Raw genomic sequence first — 25,737 nt, 5'->3', positions numbered from 1 at the left:
CTCAAAATTAATTAACATATGTTTTAGAAGAATATTTTATCAGTTAAACTGATTTACTTTTTCTCTTCAATGTCCCTTCAACCTGCCACTTTTCACTGTCTCATATGTGCACAAACATGGTTGCTACAGAGACTGACGGCACACACATTCCTATAGCAAAAAATGAAAGATGGGGTCTGAAGCAGTACTGGTAGCAGTAAAGCTAATACTTGTTTGCTTCACTACAATGTCTAAAAGTAATATAACCAAGCTCAATATCGTAGTGACTACAATAATGTTCTGTCATGACGGGACATCACTTTTAGATGGAAGAAAATTCCAGAGAGTGAATCGAATGCTGCTGCACCAAATATTGCACCAGATGATTGAAAAATCACCTTGCTGTTATTCCACTTTAATATGTTGATCAAACCAGCGGAAAGGCAATCATAATAAACTGCAGTGCCTATTCACTTAGCTCCATATCTGCGTCTATTTTCGTCACAAACATGAAATGTAATGAATACTTATTTTTTCTTTACTTGAGCTGCACGCACGTTATGCAATCAATGAAGCTCAGTGGATTAAAAAAGAAAGATGGTAAGCATTTTTTATTTTTAAAAGCTGGTAATTCTTTCACTTGAATTCACACAATTTTTGTATTTGTTTTATATGGGACATCCGGTTAACGCGACACATTCTCGAACAGCACATAACGCGAAGGCCACATCCGCCGCCCCTCCCGGCGGTGTAGATTGCCGTATTCATACTCGAAAGTCGACGGAACTGAAACACCTTACCGAGGACGGTCCGTCCTTTCTCGGACTGCTCGGCGATGTACCGTCCGATCGGCGCGCATCCTGTGAGTTCGAGCCCAGAGTCCACCTTCACCGTAGGAACCTGCAAATTTCGTCGCACTGTAAAGTACGTCTCAAGACCTACAGAGCTGTTTACCACCCAAGATCATAGCTCCTTTACGCGTGCAGTTCATCGATCGCATTGAGAATACATCGAAAGCCGGCACCCACTTCGACATGACATGTCAGAGGCGCTGTTCTGCGTAGTACGCATGTCTACGTGGAGTGAGTTTCCTCCCGGCCATGACATAAGCGCTGACAAAAACAACAAAAACAATGAATGAAGAGTGGGGTTACCAGATGTACGGCGTAGTTTGTTCATACGCCCCATCCAACTTGACGTCTCTGTGACCAGTAGTGCACCGTTCATATGACATCACAAAATCGGCAGCGTGTGTAAGCAAAGCAAGCGCTCTGTGACGCCGAAAGAAAAGTTCCGTGTCGGGGAAACAACCGGCGTGAACACGTAAACACATATGGCAAAGCGCGTTGGGTTTTGTGTCCGCGAAGTCGAAGTAGGCGGTTCGAAATGCGGATCGAAGTAGAAGGACTGAACTGCCGCTCACCTTCTCTTTGAACTGGATATTTACACTGTCCGCAGAAACATTCATGAAATCGAGAAAATGCTTTATGTGGGCTACCATCTTGGACACCGGGCGCGTTGATGCTAACGCTGACGTTTGTTTTTGCTGAAACAGCGCGAGTTGCGATAGCATTACCCACGAAGAGTTAAATTTTTGTGATTGACTTGTATAATGTTACTACTGCAAAATTTTTAAAGAAGATTACACGGTAATACGTAATATTTAAGCTACCAGTCAATTTGACATCTTGAAAAAGCACCGTAACCATGGCAACAATCTTTACAAATGGTAGCAATCGCAAAGGGGGGCTCGAAAGGAGCTGGGAGGAGCAGCGCGTCTTTTGTACATAAATGAAGTCTTTAAATAAATACACTGCCATATAATTGTCGAGCGTTCCAGTGAATATTTGGTGGTCATGCAGCGCTGAAATCAAGCACTGTCGGCATGCTTGACCCTGGTAAGGTGTTTCACATATGACTTGCATGCATACGGTGGGACATAGCCTCCTCTATAACTTTATAGAGGAGGCTATGGGTGGGACAATCCTAAAGCTTGTTCCAGCAGACTTATTAACGTCTTTTTCCATCACTTATCTGTACAGTTTGCCGTGTACGGCTTCCATTCTATTCCAAGCATCATTGTCATTTGCTGCATCTGAACAAAATCATGTTATCGCTCACCGAAGCCACGTTCACAGCCGTCGTCTAGGTTGTTTTGGCATTGCGCACTGCGCGGATAGTCTGTGGAAAATTGTTTGTCTTCCAGTGAGAGTAGCAACGAAGGCTTCAAATAAAGAATTATGCTATGCGCTTGACCAGAGCGTTGACTTGGCATCCTCGAGCGATCGTCATTTGCATGCTAGCCTTCGACATACTGTACACATTGTTGTGTTGCATGGTTTTGCTTTGCTAAAGAAACTGGCTTTTGTTACCGATTTTATTATTTTTTTTTCAGTGCAGATACTGTGGCTAGTTCGCCGTGGCCGCTCTGTGGGGTTTTCAGCCCCGCTCCTGCGTCGAGGGGCCAAAGGTGTGGAGGATATCAAACGCCAAGGAGCGCTGAGCCAGTGGCTCGCGGAAGTAAAGTTCCTTGCGACCAGACCGCAGGTGAAGGCCATGACCACACGTTACGTTTCAGCCCACTCTTGAAGAGCACATCTGTGGGTGTCAAACGTCCGCAGACTGTATCACGCAAGAAATCGTCTGAATGCTGCCCGAGATATATGCTAGCTGTTCCTGGTGGCGTGCACCATAATTATAAACTTAGCTAGAACTCTGTACAGAAATTCTAAGGGTGCAATCTTTACACAAATATGTGTCAACATTTAAGAGCTAAGAAGGGAGCAACTACGTAGGACTGAGAGCACTACTTATTTCATCCAATGCAATGACTTGCCGCTTCAGCTTTACGTTTTAATTTTAAGTTCAAGTTTTTAAGTTCAAGTTGGGCCCACATCTGTAACCTGGAAGGCAAGAGGGCTGCACTCACGTTGACTCTAGTGTGTGTCCCAAAGTGTGCTGATCTACCCTTTATTTTGATAATAGCTCTGAGACCGGCTACTTTGCACCTACTACTGCGGTCTGTACTTGTATTAACAGTCATGTTCAAAGCTTTATGCCACATTTCTTTAATTGCTTTTCTCATTATTGTGTGCAGACAAGCGGAGATGCGCATTTTACTGGCAACATTACTGGCATTAACAGTGCCACGTTCAAGGCATTGTGACACATTTCAGTATCAATATTGATTGCCTTTCTCGGTGTATGCAAAGAGGGAGAGGTAAAAAAAGGAATGCACTGTGGAATGTCACTTGACTGACCAAGTACTTCCTGACACAGTTTCCATACTGTCCACTGAAATCTGAAGTTACTGGCATATTTCTGGCAGTGCTGGAAGGATGAAAATTATGGCTAGATCGCTCCCTTATAAGCATAAGACCTGTCTTGGCAGTTAAGTTCTGTGGTCATTGGCCAAATGTTTCACATTACCCTGTCAGAAGACAGTGTATTTAGTGTAGAACTACTTCTGTGGCCATTGTTACATTCCCTTGTTTATCTTGCTGCTCAAGTGCAATGTGCTTCTCGTTTTTACATCTTTCCAGTATGTGATGCCATTCCTAATAAACCAGAGTGGGTCTGCCATTTATGCGCTGGCCCTAGGATCTGCAGGTCAGTGGGGTGGTTCATCGGCTCTATAGATTAAGTTCGTTCTCTCTGCTTGTTTGCGAGAGCAGCTTGCCATCCCTTTGGCCATTGAAGTTATCTTTAGCAAAGCAGCAGAGTCTTCGTTTTATGTTGCAAACCAAACGCATACCATTCAGACTCTGATGTATGTCCACAAAATATTACGGGCACACAAGCGCACGGCCACGCTCCACAGACAACTGCTGTCAAGTTGTACTAGTGCATCTTGACAGCAGCTGCAGCCATGCATCGAAGTAAACCTGTGCAGGTGCAGGGATTCCTGGAGGCATGGCTGTCTACTGCAATGTTTGGGCATGTCGACGGAAATTTTTACTGTTGTTGACAATGCAGTGCCCAGGATGGTGAAATTGCCCTCCTCTCACATGTGGTACTCACATGCAAGTCTGGCTTGTCGCGAAGGAGATATGCTACTGAAAGCAAAGTTAAGCCAAAGCAAAGTGTGAGCAAACACGCTCATGTGCTTGAGAATTTTGTAAATTGTTGTTTCTGCATTTTTCCCCCCATTAAAATTCTGAACATGCAGTCTCATGCCCTGTAGCAGTGAGATTAGCTGCCGAGTTACTATGGAGCCTGCTTGTTGTGTCCTGACAGTTATAACTAAAGTCTCTTACAGGTTCACCTAATTTCTTCAACTGTAGTTAAGTCTGCAAATATATTCATATTAAACTGTCTTCCATCTCTTCATGAATTTTGAAGGTTCCACTTGCGCTGCACATTTGAAGCCAATTTTGCACTGTATGGCATTCCATCATGGTGATCACTTGAGCAGCTGTTTTATTGCATTTCTTACAGACTTGTCCTTGGCGGTGCCACTTACTAATTCTCTCAATTTCATCTTTGTCACCTTGGCTGGGCGTATTCTGGGCGAAACAACTACTAGTGCTCGTGAGTACCAGCACTTGTGTCAATTGAGGGCTGTGGCCCTTTACACTGACACTTGACTGAAGTAATCTTACACTGGAGATAATTTCTAGCCACTTGAGATGCTGCGTCAGATGCAGTGTACCATTACACTTTCAGCCTGCCATGGTAGCTTTGTGGCTATGGCATTGTGCTGCCAAGCAAGAGGTCATAGATTTTATCTTGGCTACGGTGACCACGTTTCAATGGGGGCTAACTTGTAACAACCTCTTGTGTACTTAAATTTAGTGCACGTTAAAAAAACGTAGATAGTAAAAATTAATCCGGAGTCCCCACTAAAGCATGCTCCATAATCAGATCGTTAATTTGGCACATAAGGCCCCACAAGTTATTTAAATAAGTTTAATCATTACACCTTCATAGTGAAGGTGCAATGAATCAGATGGAAGCAAAACCCTCTTTGAAAGGAACGAACGATGATGCCCCAATTGCCTAAAAGTAGACTTTGCTTGCGAAAACATTTTAAAGGTTGTTGAAGAATTGGGCGGTGCGAGATTGCGAGAAAAAAAAAAAGTTTACTCGCCATCCTGGCCCTGCGAAAGTGAATGTCGAGCCTAGCTGTTGCAAAACCACTACACCTGCTGATGGTTGCATGAAATGTTTTATTATTTTAGAGTGATGGTCGTGATGATTGCTTTGTGATTGCCGTGGTTCCTCGGGAGCCCTAACCTGCATGGCCTACCCTTAGCAGTGCTGCAATCGGGGCGGTTCTGCCAGCGTGGGATTTACGGGAAGTAGACGGATTTGCCTAAACTTCATCATTCTAGCTTCAGATGGCTTCGTGACTTTGTAAACTCGTCATTTTCATCAAAGTACTGTGTAACAGATAAGTCAACATTATTAAAAATGTTCGACGGCAAGATTCGAACACATACTCTAGCCTGATATTGAAACCATTATATGCCACGGATGCATGCATCGAGAAGTGGCATAGAACACCCTTATGAATTTCTTGCGGGCTATTCATTGACTATGTGGTTTGGATGCTTGTTTTGTGCTTGTTTATTATTGAAATGAATGCTGTTCTGTATGGTATATGTGTGATTCCAAAGAATGTATGCACTTCTTGCTTCACGTTGCCGAATGCTTAAAGCCTGCTACAGCTATGCCGTGGGTAGGCCCGGTATTGCACTACCTCCGGGATCGGCCCACATTTTTGCTAACAGACGCGGACACGAAAAATGCCGTCCAACGAGAGCCTAACAGCTTCGCTGTAAAAAAATTGCTACTACAAGAAGAAAGAGATTGTGATAGTACTTGTGCCGACCTGCCGTGTCGTGTCGATGCTCGCTTCGAGCAAGTTTATTAAGGAAAGTTTGTAAAGCAGGTGAAATTGGAAAGCAACAGCAGAGTCGCGAAAAAAGTCACTGGCAACCTAAATTTGTTGCTTGTCAGTCTTCGGTGCTCCAATCTAGGTGCTGCCTTTTTGCTGCACCTAAATTTAGTCATTGTTAATGAAGTGCTTATGTATCCCACAGTGTGTGCTCAGGGCAAGCTTTAAGGAAAAATGAGCGCTATTTCCCCAGAGCTTTCTTGCTGCCTTCCTCATCTCAATTTGTACAAACTTTGTTTCTCTTGTATAAAATAAAATATAACCTAACCTACTAACAGACGAGTGGCAGCATTTTATTGCAGTGTAGTGAATGGGAGTCCTAACTATGTGTGGCCTTGCCATAGCGCTATCACAACACAAAGAAATAAGTTGCTAGGCGGGTTCTTCTTTTACATATGAAAGTGTAGTGACCGGGTGTCGGAACGAAATGTTTTTTTAGTGACCAGGGTGTCGGAACGAAATGTTTTTTGTTCGGGTTTTAGTTTCATTCCACTGAAAAAAGTTCTGTTCAGGTTCAACTCCGGAACCAAAAAAAAAAAAAAAATGATCCGTAACAGTTCTGGTTCGCATGCAAAAAATTTCGAAGCAATGTAACAATAAAAATATAGTATTAATGTTTCTCAATAAGTGCATTCTGAGATCATGTTCAGTGCCTTGAGTCAAGGCACTGAGCATGATCTCAGAAGCAGCACATCATTGAATGTACTCGCCATAATCCGAGACCGCTGTTCCGATAAAACGAACACAAACAAAGGATAGAACTTCGGTAACAAAGCGTTGTACCCGTTGAAAACGAAATGATAAGCTCTTAGCGCGCAAGCCCTGGGTTTTGCTACAATGCTGATCGGCTAGTGCACTGAGCGGCAGGCTTAGATTAGTGGAGCACTCGACTGGCTATCGCTTGCACAGCGCGCTTACACGGACCCCCGAGATGTGCGCCAATTCTGATGTTGGCTTATGTTGACTGTTTCGGATTGTTGACTTTCCCCTTGAATCAAAAGCCAATCAAGAATATTTCGGTTTCACTCCGAAACAAAATCATAAATAATGTTTCGGTTACGTTTTCGATCCAGTCAAAAATATCACTTTGTTTCGTTTTTGTTTTCATTTCGTTCTGACACCCTGGTGTGAGTTCACTCCCTGCTTCGTATGCTACAGTTTCTGCTTCCTGGCAACTGCAGCACATGTGTTTCCCAGTAATCTTTACTGGGAAACACATGTGGCTAACACTATGTGCTTCGCATTGTTTGAACATGTCTTATCATCTGTCATGTTGTTTTGATGCTTGTTTTGTGCATTTGTTTATTGAAACGAATTCTGGGATGTGTCTTGCATGCATAATTCCAGTGGAGATAGGCAACTTTCGCTTAAATTTGTGGAATGGTCTTCCGTAGACTTAGACAAAGAAGCAGTTGGATCCGAGTCATATAGTACAGGGTAGATGATAAAGTGGACCTTTAAAACATCTTCGTTTGATTGACCCGACATCAATATTCTCGTTTCCTGCATTCACCATTCCTTTCTCATTATTCAGGACTGTCAGGATGTATGTACGTGAATCTGATACGATACCAGAAGTACCTTAGTAGTTGTCCTTCCCTTTCTCATTATTCATGGACTGTCAGTGATGTATGTACTTGAATCTATACATACTAGAATTACCTTAGTAGTTGTCCTGCACTTGATGGCTAGTTTTCTATGAATACATTTGCATAAAACATGACATGCTGAACAGGGGTCTACAGATAGTCTCCAGTGGCTAAATGTTTTGGAACTGCTGGCCTAAATAGTTATCTGGTTCTGAAATTCAATGCAAAAGTTGAACAAAAAGTATCAGACACAAATTATGTTCGTTTTGATGCATTTTCTCTTTATTTACAGGCACATACATTGGCATGGCCCTTGTGACCACAGGAGTGACACTGTGTGTTGCCGACAAAGCCTGGAACCAAGGTTGACCTTCCTCTCTTCTTTTTTTTTTTTTATAGCAAGAGCATCGGGGGAGTGATCACTTTAGCATCCCAGTGATAGCAGCACCTGGATATATCTCTGTGTAGACTGAGGAAAGTGAGATCGTCAAGTGATTGGTACAGAAGTCTGAAATGATGACTTTCTGGGCTTCTATTTCTTTTTTTTTAAATTGCACCTCGTATTTAAGTCGCCAAACTGGAATATTCAAGTGCTGTGATGTTGCATGGCGTTTCACCTTGTCTGGCTGAGACCATAACTTATTCTGGAATAGAGTGCCTATAGTGTCTTGTCAATGTGCAGTTAGACAATATACAAAGAGAGCACAGTCTCACTTTCGTGCTAAGGTGTATCGAGTGACCTAAATTAAGCATTCCATCAATTTGTCTGCACTTTCCCCACTAGTTCTGAAAGGTGAAACAGAGTGTGTAAATGAGTGTGGTGTAGCAACATGGTCTCTTCATGGTGCACCCAATTAGTAGAGTAGAAAAGTGCAGCGACATCCATGCCTCATTGTGTGCTGTCATAAGCCTTTGTGGTGAATGCTATGCATGAATTTTTATTGCCATATTATGTGCTGTATTTACTCCATTGTAACGTGCACCTTATTTTCATGGTGAGAAATGAAAAGCACTATGGCCCTGACTGTTCATTTATCAGATTTTCATTGTAAGAGAGAAAGTAATTGCATTTTTTTTTTCTCAGTTAGAAAAACAATTATTGCATCCAAGCAACAGTGAACTGGGCATTATTCATTGTTGCTAGTCAGAGGCCTCCTTATCGCTATATCAACAGCCCATCCATAACATCTCATCTTCAGTGCCGTCCATGGCACTTGAGATACCCAATTTCATTAAACACTTTGCAGACTATGGTAGCATAACAAACTTACAAAAGCGGGCTCAAATAGTGTCGCAGCTCCTAGAGCTACAGCTGCCGTGTGGATTACAGCAATCTTGAATCCCAGTGACGATAGCATGTCCACTATTGCAGTTCTGACAAGAAACTTGATTCCAATGCACACGTCGTTTTTTTTAGTAAGCTTTCAGGAAAAAGTGCACGTTAGAATTGAGTAAATATGGTATTTCATAGATGCAATGAAGAGGGAGCTGTGGATGGATCTTGCTAAGCAGAAAGTGTGATTCATGAGAACTTGGAGACACTGTCATATATGTTTGGGAATGTGTACTTGTAACAGTCCAGCCTGTGAACTTACCTTCTGCTTGGTAAGCTGATTGCGGTAATGAAACATTGGTTATGTTTTGGCACCACTGATAAGGAAGCACAGCGCAGTCCTTTTGCACTGCAAAATGTTTGTGGTGCCTGCACGTTCTGAATTTCTAAATGAGCAACAGTAAGAGTACCAAGAACTCGTTCATTTCCTGCAATGACAAAACAAGGAGTGCGGTGCATGTGTCTCATGCTGTACTTTTTCTGAGCTAGTGCAGAAAGTGCAGCCAAATCAAGCAGAACCTGTGATATGCTCTTCTACCGTATTAAAAGTGTTGGCAGAGGTTGAGAGTCAATAAAAGAATTATGTACAGGAAGCTGACTACTCTGAAGCAGTTCATATACTGAAGTGATTCACAAGAAGAAGCATTAGCCAATTGTAACAGTGAACATATTTTGTGGTAGTGAAGGCACCCAAACAATGACGATAGAGTATGATTATGAACAAGAAGCTTTGCGAATCAAGCTGCTCTAGTTTTGCTGTTACATGAGGGGAATGGTAATGTGCGACTTTGTGACCAGCATTTCATTGAGCTTTTAATACTGAAAGACGTAAAACTGTACAAACCAAGCGGTTACAGAATACTGCAGCAGCAACTGCAGCATTTCTTCTTTTGGGTTTTCTGCAAAAAGAAGAAGTACGTGTCACTTGTACGAGGTAAAGTGTTGTCATGCTTGTCTACAATCATTTATGAGGCTATGCAGCAATTAAGAGCATGTTGAACTCTTGGTAAACCAAGCCCGCTATATATATATCTGTTTAATTTGTTGATTCGAACATGGCCTATATTTTGTAATGTTACATTTCATTTTCCATACTTTTCTTATCTGTCATGCCAAGTGGCTGATCCTAGCGATAATGGCGTCTGAGCCAATGAGAAAGGTAGAAAAGAATGAAAAATTAATTACAAATTCGGCCTCAGAATTCAGTATTTACAATAGACTCTCTATAACAGAGACAGAGAGAATTCATGACGGAAAGGCAGGGAGGTGTACCAGGCCAAGCCCTGTAGGCTACCCTGCACGGGGGAAGGGGATTGAAAGAGGAGAAGGAAGAGAGAACTCCACACTTTGCACTGGTACATGCACAGTCAAGCATTCATCGCCGAGTCAGTCACAAGCGGTCATATAGGCTGGTGCATTCTGTTAGATTCCCTGACACTTTTTTTATAGCGATAATGCAAGTGGTTCAGACACAAGAGGGTACCTCTCACGTGAAGTTTTCCTCACAAATATCTTATTACTGTGTGCTTTCAAAAGAGCTTTAGATCTTTGAAATTTCCCTCATCTCAAGCTGCAGCCATCCCCTTAAACTGGTATTCCGCATGGCTACGGAAATCTCATCTACTTAGGCACCATCTTGCCCAGGGATGCGAGTGTTTGGTACATCCGGTCAGATTGAATCGGTGCTTTTTCTCACACTGTTGCCATGCCCGGTTTGTACTAACGCATTCTTTCAGTTCGCTGCAGCAGTGGCGGCCTCAGTGCGACAATCATATGCAGTGCGTGCATATTCCAGCTGATAGTCGCTCGCCTGATATTTTCGCAGGCTATGTATGCTCGCTCACACTCGCGTGCACTCGCAGACGTTGGTACTCAGTCACGTTCCTACTCTCACTCGCTCATACTCTTCAACACTCACTTGCGTTCATAGTCACTTCCATTCACAATTAACCTACACAAACTCGCGCCCATCCTCGCATTCGCCAGCACTCGCTCGCATACATTTGCGCATCCACTCACACTCTCAGACTAGTCGCTCATGTTCATACTCACGCCCTTTCAAAATCATCGTCACTGACTTTTGTTGGCACTCACCCCTGTTCATACTCACGTACTCTCACACTCTTCATTGCTCACTAATGCTCTATCTCACACCCGTGAAATGAGTGTGGCGCTAGTATGAGTCAGTGCACTCGTGATTGAGTATGCCGACCTATGCATACGCACACATGTATGTGCTCGTGAAATTCACTCAGTTGTGGTCAAATGGGGTCGGCAAACTCACCCGGACACAAACCAACCAGCCCGGTTGAGTACAGATAGGTGTTAGTTCGAGTCTGGGTGAGCGACACTCGTTTTGCCAACCTATGGTGCATGAGCAGAGCAGCTGCAGCTAATGGCCTTTGCTTTCGACTGGAATTGCTCTATATCATTAGAAGACGATTTACATTCATGGCTTCCGCGCTTTTATTTTTTACATGCATACAGATTACTCCACAGTATCACAATGTTTCTGAAAAGCACATTTGTTCGCTGTTGTGTTAAGACTATTACAGACGAAGTCCTGTGATAAGCCCGGGAGATTGTTCGTGCGAGATCATACCAATTTTACGTTGATGGGAAGAGGTGAGAGGAAACATGCTGAGAAGCCTAGCTATTATTGGCAGGAATGCAAAACCTCATAAATTAATATTCTTACACAAAGTGCATAAAATTGGCCCTTAATGTTCATCAGGACCTACCTCATTAAGGATCCCCTGGTGGTCAAAATTAATGTGGAGTCCCCCACTGCAGCGTGCCTCATAATCAAATCGTGGTTTTGGCATGTAAAACCCCAGAATTCAATTCATTTCAATTCAGGACCTACCTTACCTAATCAATGCTTTCAGCTCAGCCTGGAAGGGCTAGCTGGTCATAGTTTTAAATGGAAGTCGTGTTTAGCACAAGTATGAATGAACGTAGTGATGTCTTATGTGTTCTATCTCTGTTGTTCATGCACATTTGCACTCAATATGCCCTTAGTTCAAAAGCAAAGTGACTGTGCAATTGTAAATAGGGATGTAGGATTGCACACTGCATGTAGTCACGACTCCTTTGCTGCCATTCATAGAATTACTGTGTGGCAAGTGAAATACTGAGCTGCAAAATTGGAAGAAATTTGTTTTTCTATAACTGATGCCGCTTTAGAACTTGAATTTTGGTTTTGTTCCAGAGCACCCACTGAAACGCACTGTGGCTAACAATATTTCCGGCTTACTTTATTTTGTGTTTGATATTTGCTCATCAGTACTTGTTACCACAATCCACTGTTCAGCAAGTAACACAAACTAGTATTTGTATTGCATGCTTGCAGCTCTGCTTGCAAAGCATTTACTTATGTATGCATGGTCTCACGAAAAATGCATAATTAGAGTGTTATATTTTGAAACATGTCTTGTGAAACATGTTTTCATATGGATTATCAAAATTTTTCAAGTTGCTTCAGACTGAAACATCCTTCCTGGCTATGCCTGTGTCCCAGCATCACATGTAACTCAATGGACAAAAAGGAAAATGGACTTGTCCCTCAGCAGATTTCACATCAGTTACTTTTCATTGTAGCACTGCCAGTACTTTGTAATCAGTGCAAGTTTTATTCTCTCGTAGCTCCAAAAGCAATAAATGACCATAGAAAACGAGCACTGCTGCAAAAAATTTTGCCTTGTTCCTTGATCATTAACTTCTGGTGCAAGTCGGCAGCGTAAGTGTCTTTCGATCTTGGAGGGTGTGCCCTGGCGAGTTTTCGGTTATGCCTTATTCGTCTCGTATTCACTCCAGTGCACACATTTTTCATGCTAAGTCATCAAATGGCTGCTCTAAAGTGTTCTGGGTTGTGCCTAACTCACGTCCGGTAGCAACCCTACAGCGCTTGTATCTTTTGTGCTTAGCCAGTGGATATAAAGCTGTGATGCAATCATATAGGCCTGATCGAGTGATTGTGGCTACTAGTACTTCTGTAAGAGTTGTCCAAGTCTGAGGGCATTTAGGAAGGAGGAGGAATGCCTATAACTTACCTGCTTGAGTGCCACTTCGATTGCTGCACCAAAGACCCTTTCAAGACCTTGGTCCGCGAGAGCTGAGCATTCCACGTAGGCCGACCCTCCGATGCATTCTAGCATGGCTTCACCCTCGGAAGTATTGACAAATGATTCAGCATCTGGCCTTGGATTCACTTCACACAGTGGCTGTGGGTCAATGTCCCGAAGGTCCTGCGTGAAGCCGTATAGCAGTGTGATGTTACGTTATGTGGTAAGGCCGCAACAGGCGACTCACGACCACTATGCGAGGTGCTGTAGCGTTGGGGGACTCTGGGTTAATTTCATTCACGTAGGGTTATGTAAGATGCACCCCGATACACCAGTGTTCTTGTCTGTACTACCCCCCATCAGAATGCGGCCAATGCGGCTAGGGATTGAGCGCACAACCTAGTTCTTAGGAGCAAAACGCTATATCCACTCTTGAGAATGTGCATGCGTGGTTGCTTTTTAATTAGAGATGAGCACTCATTTTACTTTTTCTAGTATTGATCCTACTTGGTCAAGGTTGCAAGTTTATTTGGTACCTGGGGTGGGTAATAATAATAACAAATTTAAGAACACATTCTAATGTGGACTAGGAGTTGTCTAGGGATCATTTAAGAACGCTTTCTTAAATTCGTTATTATTTTCGTTATTAAATGTTCGTACAAGCTACCCTTGGTCAAGTGCCAATTTGCCGGTTTTTACAGTTTGCAGAAACTGAGCGCAGCAGCTCCATTCGGTAATGATACCCCACTCATCATCACTCTTCGATTCCTGCTGCTTCTAACAATAATCTTTGCCGAGTATTATAATATCTGCGAAGTTGTGTAATCATGTCTTCTGAAGAAGATTTCACGTCTGTAGAGTTCGCCGAAAATCAGTTTTGCGTTCCCACTGAAACTGAAAACAGCGCCACCACATCGTGAGGCCACGGGCTGTACACGACACGAGTCAACTTGCCTGTTTATTTCCGACAAGTATTATCGGCACGTTGGGCAGGCGTTCCCTAATCTCGGGCGCCCACTTCTGCTCTACGTTGACTAGGCTGGCGCGGTCATTGAGAGCAAAGCAGATCAGGACCGCGTCAGCCTCGGGGTAGGCGAGCGGCCTCAGCGCGTCATACCAGCTGGACCCCGGAGTATCCCACAGGTTCAGGTGCACCTGTTGAAGGGATAGAAAGAAAAGAATGACAGTCGACAATTGAGACTTTGCCTCAGTCACTTTTCAGTATTCATCCAGCGATAAAATGTGAAAATAGTCAGCCTGCCCAAGGTCATGGGTTTTACAGCGGGCCCTGTAACACTTTCAACGCGGTAAGAAAGCATTCGCGATCTGTAGACAATAAGGCCACAAACACGCAGGCCAAATATTAATGCGAAAGCATTATGTCCTGGGGCAGAAAAGCCAGCGTTGTCCTCAACGAGTGCTACCAAAGATCATCATCAGTGTGGATTAAGAGGGATTCAAGTGGATTAAGGCTGGTATAAATTGGAGCAAGGTGGAATAAAGAAGATTAAGGTTGGTACAAATTAGAGCAAGGTGGATTAAGGTAGAGTTGTGAAGGACACGTGACAATGTATGACGTGATGTTTTAATTAGAGAAGTGATAATGCTTTCGCATTCAAGTCACGTAAGGATACTTAGTTACTGTAAAATTTTATTCTGATGCAAGCACCAGATAGCTCCCTATCTAGTGTAAAAGATCGCCAACTCTCACATGAGGCTTTCAAAACTGTTGATCTTTATCATGTCCCGCCTATTATGTCATAGACCAGCGTGCGGCAGCCAACAGGCACCGTGACCATGAGTTATTCACAAGTGAAAGCTCGCGCATGCATCCACACCTATCTTGCATCCAACAGGGAAGCAGTGGTAAGCGCGACCCACCCTTTGTGCCACCATTCCTTTGTCAATCTCTGGCATTGTTGTCGAGATGCCAACTTTGAAGGGTTACTGTAAGTGCACTGCAGAAAGAAGAATGTAACTATGGGCTCCGCCTCAGCTGATGGGAACGTTGAGAAGGAGTATGCGGGGAAGGCAAACATTGCACACTCTATATCTGTGTTATTAGCACAGTTCTCTTTAACATTTTTGCAGGAATATATTTATTGAAAGGCATCACACTCACTCCAGCTTGTTGCCTGGCGACAAGAAAAAGGTGTTTCAGGGCCCCCTTAAACTTAATATTCCGGTTTGGTGTGCCTTTAGCAAGAGCCAACATATGACTTGCGCAAGATACGTCTAGAAATGATCATCATCATCATCAGCCTATTTCAAGTCCTCTGCAGGACAAAGGCCTCTTCCTGTGATCTCCAATTACCTTGTCTTACTCTAGCTGGTTCGAACTTCCGCCTGCAAGTTTCCTAGTCAACCCACCTAGTTCTCTGCCATCCTCGATTTATTTATTTATTTACCACCGGTTATCTACGCTACACATTACACGGCCTGCCAAGCTCCATTTTTAGAGTGCAGCCATAGAATAAAGAACCAGCGCAGCTCTTATTGGCCTATATCTGAGGCGAACGAGCACAACAGCGAAAGAATAAAGCTGCAGACGCGAGCCGCAAACGGCGGAGACCAATGAGAGCGGCCCACTCAGTGACATGCCCACAGGAAACTGGTTTCATGCGGACCCACCGACCGCTCGTTGCGTACTTATATCTTCATTTATTTATTTATTTACCCTCAGGGCCAAAGCATTACAGAGGGGAGTGGGTAGAGAACAAACATAGTGTACAATAATATGACGAAGCATGGTAAGGCATGGTAACTCCTAATTATACAGTGTTAGCTAAGACATTTAAATTGGGTGTTATCATTAATGGAAACAATGTCGGAAGGAAGGCGATTCCAATCTTGTGAAGTTCGAGGTAAAAAAGAGTAAAGAAAGGTTTTAGTATGACATCGCTCAATACCAACCTTAAAGCGATGGCCAACACGGTCAGATATATAATGTGGCTGAAGAATGAATTCGTCACGGAGGGCTGGGTGATAGTAAAGCCGATGAAAGAAGTTCAAGCGAAAATTTTTTCGGCGGGATGCTAGAGATGGAAGAGAGATATCAGATTTCATAGAAGTTGTAGTGGCAGTGTGGTTATAACAGGAACAGATGAAGCGAGTAGAGCGATTCTGCACCATTTCTAGTGACGCAACCAAATTGTTAGTGCTTGGATCCCAGACTGGAGTGACGTATTCTAATTTAGATCGAATGAGTGTTTTATATAACAAGAGCTTTCAAGATGAGGGGGCTGCTGAAAAGTTATGGCTTAAGTAACCTAACATGCGATTAGTGTTGTTAATTATCTTCTCAATATGGCAAAGACCAACTTAGATTAGATGTGATATGAATGCCTAAATATTTATAGGATGAAACCGCGGCTAAGGGAGAGTTGTTTAGGGAATATGGAAAAGGACTATTAGATGCACGAGAGACACGCATCACTTTGCACTTGTTCCATTAGCCAAGTATTGCACCAGTTAGATATAGAATTTAGATCTGACTGAAGCATGTTAGCATCATTATCAGTAACTATTTCATGGAAAATTACGCAGTTGTCAGTGAAAAGATGAATATTACAAGAAACTAAGAAGGAAGGTCCTTAATGAAAATGAGAAAAAAAGGGGGCCTAATACGGATCCTTGTGGGACTCCAGATTGAACAGGACATTGGTAGAGGAAAGTTCATTGGCTACAACAAATTGGGAATGATTTCGAAAGGAAATCTTTGATCTACAAAAAAAGACTACTATCAATATTAAGTTGACTTAAGTTTATGAAAAGAAGTATGTGGGAGATCTTGTCGAACGCTTTAGAAAAATTCAAGTAAATACAGTCAGCTAACGAAGAACGATCAAGAATGTGGTGTAATTTATGAGTAAATGATATGAGCTGTGTTTCACATGAAAATGATTTCCGGAAGCCATGTTTAGCTGGTGAGAAAAAGGAGTTAGATTCAAGAAAGGCGACAAGGTTCAAGTATACAATGTGCTCTAAGAGTTTGCAGCATGTGCTATTAATGAAACTGGGCCAATAATTAAATGGTGAACGTTTATTGCCTGATTTGAAGATTGGAATCACCTTCCCAATTTTCATTGGTTTGGAAGAGTTGATGTGTCAAGTGATTGCTGAAAAATTTTGTTAGTATGATTGAACTGTAGACACAAGTATTTTTCAGAAATTTGCAATCAATAGAATCATAACCAGGGGAGGAATGGTGCTCCAAGTTATTGATGAGTTTCGTAATTCCAGCCGTGTCAACAATAATGGGAGGCATGAATGGGTAACTGTAATGAAAAATGTCTGGAAGATTAGTATTTGTAACTACGGAGAAATTGCTCGAGAAGGTGTCATTTAGAATAGTAGCACATTGGTTAGGTGGAACGGGGTTGCCAGCTGTGTCAACCAAGGCAATGGAGTTATCAAGACGGGGGTTAATCATACGCCAAAATTTTCGAACATTAGATTTCAGAAGTTGGGTAAGGTATTCGACATGAAATTATCTTTAGCTTCCTTTAATGCTGCAATGTAAGGATCAGATGCAGATTTATAGGCCGTCCAGCGCGAGTTAGAGGATGATAATTTGGCCAAGCGATACAGACGTGTTTTACGATTAGAAAGCCGTTTTATATGGGTGTTATACTATGGTGTTCGAGGATTAGACGTGATAATACGAACAGGGATGTATTTTTCAATTTGTTTACTTTAGTTGAAAACATGTCCCAGTTATGTTGAATACAACGTTCATCAAAGTTAGTCAGAAATGTGTTAGTGAAATCAGCTAATTCATTGTTGATTGCCTCGAAATTAGCTCTAGCATAGTTGCGAATTGTCTTGCGTATTTTGCTGGTTTTTGGAGCTTGCGCATCAATAAAAAAGGAGAGTAACGAGGAGAGTAAAAGGAGGTCACTTATACCTGGCAAATAGGAAATACTAGAAACAAGGTCAGGTCTAGTTGTAAGGATTCAGGTCTCAGCCGGACCGCTCATTTCATACTATTTTCTGCTTGCCTCAGCTCTCGCTCGTGCTTGTTTGGTTTGCTTGGTTTGGTCTCGTTCGCGCTTGTTCAGTTGTCGTGGTTTGCGATTGTTTTGTAATCTGAATGTATGCGCGACGCGAATTGTGTAGTACTTTCTGAAAGCCGAGTGGCACCAGCGATTACAGTGGAACCTTCAACAAATCATGTATAAAAGCCGACGTGCTTGACCCGAAGATCAGATTTTCGGCGATCGCGGACTCTGCTACATGTCTCTCTCAAATTATTTGCCTCAGTATATCGCGAAATGAAAAAACATATAGCTGTGCTCAAATTTCGCATTAGGGAGTATCGTAATCGTTGGTGAATTTTTTTTCTCTTAATGTCAGCCAGAATATCGGCTATCCCCGTTTGCTCCCTGATTCACACCGCCCTCTTCCTGTCTCTTAATGTTAGCTCTAACATTTTTTGTTCCATCGCTCTTTTGCACGGTACTTAACTTGCTCTTGAGCTTCTTTGTTAACCTCCAAGTTTCTGCCCCATATGTTAGCACTGGTAGAATGCAATGAATGCACACTTTTTTTTTTTTTTTTTTTCTACGACAGTGGTAAGCTCCCAGTCAAGATTTGGTAATGCCTGCCGTATGCATTCCAAAAACCAATTTTTATTCTTCTGTAAATTTCCCTCTCATGATCAGGGTCCCCTGTGAGTAACTGACCTAGATAAACATACTCCTGTACAGACTCTAGGGGCTGACTGGCGACGTCAAGAAAAGTAATGGCATGGAAAACTCGCGCGTACAGTTTCACCGTTCCAGTGCAGCAGCGTCTCCTTCTGGTCGAGAGCAGTGGGTAGACACTCGGCCGGGAAGCATCGGTGCACAAAGACGTGCAGCATGGCGGACTTGCCGACTGTGCTGTCACCCGCTGCAACCAGTGTGACGCGCACGATGTCGCCCTTGTGTCCCATGTGCTCTACGTGACAACAACGAGACGGGATTGCCTGCTTTGAGCGTAGGTGGTGCTGGACTTATGAGCCGGGCTTTACGTCCACTGACGTCCATGGTGCTGCTCAAGCCATGGCTTTGGCTGTCGAGGTGGTGGCCTGCAGGCAACTGCTCTGAAACTGAAAGCACCTCAACTTTAGGCGTCTCTTGCACATGGTGCCACGGACGTACAGGGGTGGTCAAAAGTTTCCAGGCCACAGCTTGCAAGAACACGTTGACTTCGTGCCCTGTGGCGTGTCATATATCGGGTTATAAGAGCCCCAAGGTTTCTGTGAAGGGGGTAAGGGACATTGTTCATCACCAGCCACAGCTTCCGATTGCCAAAATTACTCCAGGACCGCGTCACTTGCTTGAGAGTGAACATGTCCGCGCAAACTGTGACCTGGAAACTTTTGACCACCCCTGTACATGCAGTCGGCGTCAACAGTTGACGGACCGCGTGATCTGAGAAGACGTTGGATTTCCGGGTAGTTTGCGAGCGTAGCCTATAATACTGTACAACAGTATGCTGCCAGCGTATACTATAGTGTATAGTACATGTTCGAAATCCAAATAGCATGCTGCAGAAATATAGCTTTTTTCTCAAATTCCATGGTTCATAGGCTTTTGATGCCGACTGTACGTGCTAGCTCTTGCTCGCCAGTCGCCGCGCCAGGTGCACGTTGGCAAACTAGCGCTAGCAAGACATATACTACACACGTTGCTGAAGGTGCCCGTGTTTTCTGTGGCACGGCATTATGGAGCCATCTGTCATTCACTTGTCAAATGATTTTATCGAACGAGAACAAGAACAATAGTTGTCATTTACAAGAAAAAACCGTGGAAGGGCAGGCAAACAGTGTTTTTCACTCCTGTCTATAAGGCCAGCCCACCGATAAGCAGTAGGAACAAACATTGACAACATACAGTTATCACACGTGTACAGTTATACAGTTAAACCTGGATATAACGAAATTGACAAATTCCCGGAAAACTTCGTTATAAAGAGGATTTCGTTATATGCAGGTTCGGCAGGAAAATTCGAAAAATAAACGTTTACCGTATTTACTCGATTCTAACGTGCCCTCAATTGTAACGCGCACCCGTTTTCCGTTTTCGTCGAAGCACTCATCCTCGGAATGTCACACCAGGTACCGGATGCGTGGACGCATGTCGTTTCGCACAAGCGCGAGGCATCGGAAACGAAGAGCGAGCGTCACGATGGCGTCGTAGCGTCGTATAGTGTTACAGTAGAACCTCGCTGTTACGTTCCCGGGGGCTGCGTTTTCGCGGCTGTTACGTCGTCTTCGACTGGTCCCGGCACAGCTCCCTTAGAACTCGATGCATTGGTAACCCCGCTGTTGCGTCGCAACTGTGGGACCGTTCCCGCATCATACGTTGCGAACTGCCACCCCGCGCCGGCTCGAGCGGCCATTTTGACTTTTCATGTCGCTTGGCTTGGTGGCTTGACGATGGCACTGGCCGCCCAAAGTGCCGGGGGCGACAACTATGACGTATTTTCGGTTTCCGCCAGCAAAAGTATGGCCCTTGAGATCCGTATTTGCTATATAAAGATGGTGTCCATGACGCGTTGTGGCCCTAAAATTGGTTTTGGCTCATAGATATTCCGTATATAAGGGCACGGCCACGCTAGCGGCAAAAAACGCGCGCGCCATGCAGCGAGCGGCAAGTTGCCGCGCGTCAGCGCCTTGCCGCGAGGCCACCATAGAGAAAGCAATTCAACAAGAGGGGACACTCCCATAGGGCCCAGCGGCCGAATTGACTGCAGCGTGCCAAGCGGTCGGTGTCGATCACTTGCATCACTTCCGGTTTCGGTTTTGGGCGCGCGTATTTTGAACGCAAGCTAGCACGCCGGCTGCGCCCCCCCCCCCCCCCTTTTCCTTTTTTTTTCTTTTTTTTTTTGCTCTTCGTGCAGAATCGGTTTCTTATTTAGTAAAAATGATTGCTAACGATCTCGTAAAGTCCCATCGAATCTGTGCCACGTGCAATTTCACAAAGTAGACGCGAGACCTTTTGTGCAATGAGGAAATATTTATTTTGCTCTATATAAAAGCTCGTTCCGCGCTTTTTGTGCGTTCATCCAACGTTGTGACACCAGCAGGTAAGGCAGTAGTTCCTGTATGAAGCTCCACCGGACGGTACCAGCTGAACAAAAAAAAAAAAGTAAATTACAAGCATGTTACATTTGCAAGCACGTAACAGCATGTTACAAGCATGAGTCATTTTGGTATTTAGACATAGGAATACTGCGAGGCGAAACGTGCGAAAGCGGTGAATGGGCGGCCTTACAAAAACCAATTCGCTTTTACATACATGGCGTAGAAAATACCCGACTCATCCCAAACATATATGAAAACATCTGATTTCCAAGCGTTCCCCCATTTCCGGGAATTATTTCCTGCACTTTGGCAGCACAATACGCGAGCGACTTCGCGTTTCCAAAACTTGGCCTCGGGCGACGCGACGGTACGCTACATACTTAGAGACGGACGCAACAGGCTCTCAAGACAAATGCGTGGGTGCAATGCCTTTTTTCAGTCCTTTAGAAGACGTAATTTTCGAATTACAAGTTTCTGATATGTTCGTCGTTCGCGCGTTCTGCCGGCGCCAGCAGCACACCCCATGTTATCACTCTTGGCAATCGCCCATCGCGTTTTCAACAGGCGTGAGTACCGAAAGAAAGTATATGTTGTTGCGGAGCCACAAAAAACGTCACAGACTTGTCCCTCTAAGATTCATTACACGCCAAACCAACTTTATCACCACGGCCGAGCTGCTTATCGCTAACTGCGTCACAGCGCGCTGTGCGGTCAGCGTGCCTCAAAAGTACCCCAGAAAGTAACGAAATTACTTTTCAGTAATGCCTGGCGTCAGAGAAAGTGGCACAAACTTCTCCTTGCAAGATGCACTAGACTACGCACCACGGCCGAGTTCTCGCTAACTGCGACACGGCGCCCTGTGCGGCCAGTGTGGCTCAAAAACCGAAATAAGTTACAATAGTCCCCTAGGAAGCGTCGGAAACATGTCTCAGCACGATTCATTAACTCAAATTAACTGCGCCAGGATGGCCGAGCTGTTTTTTGCTAACTGCGTCTTAAGTCTCGGTCCCGTGCCGTAAGCCTAATTGCGTCGTAGACTGTGAAACAAGATTTCTCACCTTGCCGTAGTCCAATAGTGCAGTGGTGTCTTGTCCCAGTGCAGAATGAACGCAAGAATACGCCGAGAGCCCAATAAACCAGGTTACATTTAAAAAAAAAAAAAAGGAGACAGACGGGTCGCCGCGCGCGAGCGCTCAAACGCGCGCGCAGCCATCCTCGCTGGCTTCGGGGGAGTGGCTGGCGGATGACGCATGTAACTGGCGCGTCATCGACCTGTGGCTAGGTAAGGCAAGGAAAATAAGTCGCAAAGCTTAAGTTCATTTATACGCAAAACGTTTTAGTTTTCGCGGCAAAGAATTTTAAAAATAAATCAATGCCTGTTAACTTAAGTTCGTTTTCTTTTTTTTTCGATGCTCGCGGCAGCTAACGTTCGGTGTCAAAAGTATAGCGTGACGTATGGCGACGTGTTTCCTGTTGCCAGTTTTTGCCGAGTGTCCCCTCTTGTTGAATTTCTTTCTCTATGAGGCCACCGTGGAACGCGCGTGTCGCCGCGCGGCAGCGCGATAAAATCTCCCGTTTTTTTTCAGGGACTTTAATCTCCCGCGCTCTCCGAACGGGCGAGCAACACCGCGAGCGCTCGTTGTTTCATGCGAGAGACGACGATCGTCGATTGAAAACCCGGCGCGGACCGGCGGCGTTCCGGTTGTGATGGCTCCGTGACGGCACCCTCGTCGCTCTTGATTGGTTCTTCATGTCGCGGCACGCGGCATTTGCCGCAAAACCCATTTCGCGCGGCACGCCGCAAGACCCCCGATTCCTGCCGCTTTCACCGCGCGTAGCATGACGCGTTGCCGCGCGTTTCTGACGCGCGTTTTTGCTGCGTGTTTTTGCCGCTAGGGTGGCCGTACCCTCAAGGGCGATAACGCAGTCGCCGCGCGCCGTATGCTGTATGTGCGAGTAAGATGGGAGCCGACGACCGCGTCTAAATCTCGCGCGCAAGAAAAGCAGGGAGGAAGCGCGCCTTCTTCCGTTGCGCTCGAGGCACCGGCGAGGGAGCGAGGGGGGAGGAATAGCGGGGCGGCGCGCGGTCGCGCAGGCCGTATCTTGAAAGCGATCTGCGTTGGGGCCCGGCAGAGTCTAGCAGTGTAGGTGCGTCGGCGGCTCGTAGCTTTCTGCGTGCTGTGTGTTCTCGGCGCTCAGTTTGCGTTGAAACGATAGACCACAGCACGAAGGTCACTTCGCTCGCTTCTCCAGCGGCGCTTCCACACGCCGCCAGCGTTTGACAGCGCGTCATCGAGTCTGATGTGCCACAGCGTGCACCAGCGCGTCGGCAACATCAGCTGGAAAATGAGAGAGTGCCGGCTTGGCGGGCTAGGCCAGCTGCAGCAAGCGGCAGGATCAGATTTGAATGAAGGGAGGGGGAAAGGTGACGCCCGCGGCGGCAAGATCGCCGGGTCGAGGGATGCAGGGACGCCTCGTACACGCACGCACGCACACGTGCGCTCGCTTCGCATTCCATCGCGGCGGAGAAGGTGCTTCCGGTTGCTGCTCGCGCAAAAATGCAAAATTTGGGGCGAAATCTCTAGGTGGTCGGAGGGGAAAATTCGTTATATCGAGGGGGTCTCTCGCTGCCACTTCGTTACGTAGAGGTCTCAAATACATGTGCTTCTATGGATCAACGGCGGGGAATCGAAAAACTTCGTTATATCCAGGAATTCGTTATATGGAGGTTCGTTATAAGCAGGTTTAACTGTACAACTGGCATCACACAGAGTGCTGGCTGAAACCTCCGATATATATGTGGAGACCTCTAGTGCCTTTATCCACCAGTTCTTTTTCTTTTTTTTGCGTGATTAGACATGTGACGGACAGGAGGCTTCAGATTACATGAACCGGTGCGAACAGTAAGATAAGAACTGCTATTACATGTAAAATTTTGCGTGACCCCATCTCTGAGGTGCATATGACGAACGATGAGAGACTTAAGACAAAGTGTTTCACGAACCAGGGCAAATATTGCGTATGACTCGTTTCCGCGAGTAAAATGGTAGACAAGTTGCATCCCTGCTCATAACCCCACGACGCTGCTCCTATGATCTGTGTCATTCCAAACCCTGAAACATTTTAATGCCCTCAATCTGTCCACCCCGTGGCTTAAATGACCTTGTGCGGACTAAAAAATAATGAAAGTCATACAATTCTTTAATCAACTGCTTATGTTGCTGCCTCAGTCGCAGGCGTATCTTTATCAGCGACTTAGCTGCTAGTGGTGGCCTGCATCGTACTAATGAAAAGCTCAACGAAAGGACAGTATGCTTTTCATTCTTTGGAGGACTCATTTAAGGTTCTAATGGGTTTAAAGCGATTATGCGAACTCGTCAACAAGCCAAGTGCATTACAGTCGACACAGGCGAAAATAGCTTAATGGGCGACCTTTGCAGTCCTTCAGCGGACTAAATACAGCGCACCCTATACTGCATTTCGCAAGTCGTTTGCAGCTCTGTGGAAGCTGCAGGACTCCTTAGCCAATAGGAATGCCAAATGCCTATCGAGATGTGCTCATCCGCGCCGCGTCGTCTGCTGACCACCACACTAATTCGCCGCATACGACGTGCATTCACAAAGGTATCGCTGTAACTTATCATGTACGAAGCAACAAATAAAACTACACTCGGACCTTGTTATAACCAAACGGAATATAACGAGATACTGGATATAACGAAGTTAATGAAATTCCCCGTGAAATCGCCATAGACACCCATGTATTGAACACCTCGTTTTAACGAAGTGAAATTGTCCTGCCAATGGATATAACGAACTAGATCCGTCTCCGAAACCGAGAAGTTCACCGATGATTACGATACTCCCCAATGCGAAATTTGGGCCCAGCTATATACGTGTTTTCATTTCGCGATATATTGGCTGGCGCGGACAATCTGTCTCGTGCGGCACGTTGCAAACGGAGCGAAGTGTGGCGCGACTGCCTCGCTAAACTGGAGATCGCGAGCGGCAGCGCGTGGGTGACGCGTGGGGGCGCGATTCACAGCAGCCGACGCAGACAGACTTCCCGGACGACGCGCGCTACTCTGGCGCCATCTCGTAGCCATCGTCGCCGCACTACGCTTTTCCTCTCACGCTTTCGCCATATCCTCCTCCTCCGCTTTCCGCCTCATGGTTGATATGATAAGTGGTTCTTGAGGGAAAGGGAAAGGTTGGCGCTATCTTCTGCAGCCCTTGAGGGAGCACGGCTCAGCGCCAGTCATGGTTGCGCTGCACCCTCCTCCTCCGCTTTCCTCCTCGCGTCTTTTATCCCCGGCTGCGCTCCGCGTTCGCTCTTTCATCATTCGTTGTGCTCGTTCGCTCGGTTACGCCGACACCGACGCGCGCCGCAGGAACGGGCTCCTAAGAGCGGCGCTCTATATGTACCCGACCGTTGGGCCCCGAGTAGATCGCATTCCGCGGTGTTCGGCACTCGTTTGCCGCGGCAGTTCAAAACTCCCATTCCCTGCGTCGAATACGCCGTCAAGCAACACTGGTCTTTCTCACCACCGCGCGTAGCTGCGCACGAGCAGCGGCTCACTGTCGCACTTCTCCATTGACCTAAAGCCACCTCCTTACCGGCACAAGAGTTCCTGGTGAAATTCATAAACGCTGCGTTGAAAGATCGCACCAGCGAGGCTCCTGCTCGGGCTGAGGGCCTGCACCAGCCACATTATTGATTCGAAATAAACTGTTGATCTGTCGCTCTCTTGCGCGGGCCTGGCTGCGGGGTTACGCGTGGCGATGCCAAAGGATTAAAAGAT

The 25,737-nt window shown here is 45.3% G+C and overlaps 3 protein-coding genes and 1 long non-coding RNA gene across 4 annotated transcripts in view; 1 reads left to right on the top strand and 3 right to left on the bottom strand.

The window, feature by feature from the left end:
• The window catches only part of LOC119431149 (transmembrane protein 234 homolog), a 47,024-nt gene that overhangs the window by 12,804 nt on the left and 8,483 nt on the right, over positions 1 to 25,737 (bottom strand). The gene's annotated exons all lie outside the window — the stretch shown is intronic.
• LOC119431351 (transmembrane protein 234 homolog) lies at positions 1,407 to 12,477 on the top strand. The gene is made up of 6 exons (XM_037698838.2): positions 1,407 to 1,877; positions 2,375 to 2,526; positions 3,522 to 3,588; positions 4,417 to 4,509; positions 7,760 to 7,831; positions 12,276 to 12,477. The coding sequence occupies exons 1-6, from the start codon at positions 1,865 to 1,867 to the stop codon at positions 12,287 to 12,289; spliced, it is 411 nt and encodes a 136-aa protein (XP_037554766.2). The 5' UTR covers positions 1,407 to 1,864; the 3' UTR covers positions 12,290 to 12,477.
• LOC119431350 (ras-like GTP-binding protein rhoA) lies at positions 9,606 to 19,128 on the bottom strand. The gene is made up of 4 exons (XM_037698837.2): positions 18,632 to 19,128; positions 13,819 to 14,019; positions 12,853 to 13,047; positions 9,606 to 9,699 (listed from the first exon to the last, which is right to left on the bottom strand). The coding sequence occupies exons 1-4, from the start codon at positions 18,797 to 18,799 to the stop codon at positions 9,652 to 9,654; spliced, it is 612 nt and encodes a 203-aa protein (XP_037554765.1). The 5' UTR covers positions 18,800 to 19,128; the 3' UTR covers positions 9,606 to 9,651.
• Positions 20,690 to 22,452, bottom strand: LOC125940602 (uncharacterized). Its single transcript, XR_007463785.1, has 2 exons — positions 21,994 to 22,452; positions 20,690 to 20,981 (listed from the first exon to the last, which is right to left on the bottom strand). It is a non-coding gene; the product is annotated as an uncharacterized LOC125940602 (long non-coding RNA).

The sequence above is a fragment of the Dermacentor silvarum genome, chromosome 10 (assembly GCF_013339745.2).
Source record: "Dermacentor silvarum isolate Dsil-2018 chromosome 10, BIME_Dsil_1.4, whole genome shotgun sequence".
NCBI lineage: Eukaryota > Metazoa > Arthropoda > Arachnida > Ixodida > Ixodidae > Dermacentor > Dermacentor silvarum.
The sequence above is the reverse complement of the archived record's forward strand: the minus strand, read 5'-3'. Positions and strand labels throughout refer to the sequence as shown.

Coding starts and splice junctions, on each gene's coding strand:
- LOC119431351 (XM_037698838.2), top strand. Junction 2,527..3,521: donor TCCTTGCGACCAGACCGCAG/GTGAAGGCCATG, acceptor ACATCTTTCCAG/TATGTGATGCCATTCCTAAT. Junction 4,510..7,759: donor CGAAACAACTACTAGTGCTC/GTGAGTACCAGC, acceptor CTTTATTTACAG/GCACATACATTGGCATGGCC.
- LOC119431350 (XM_037698837.2), bottom strand. CDS start 18,799: ATGGGACACAAGGGCGACATCGTGCGCGTCACACTGGTTGCAGCGGGT. Junction 13,048..13,818: donor TACTTGTCGGAAATAAACAG/GCAAGTTGACTC, acceptor GGCTTCACGCAG/GACCTTCGGGACATTGACCC. Junction 9,700..12,852: donor TCGAAGTGGCACTCAAGCAG/GTAAGTTATAGG, acceptor TTCTTTTTGCAG/AAAACCCAAAAGAAGAAATG.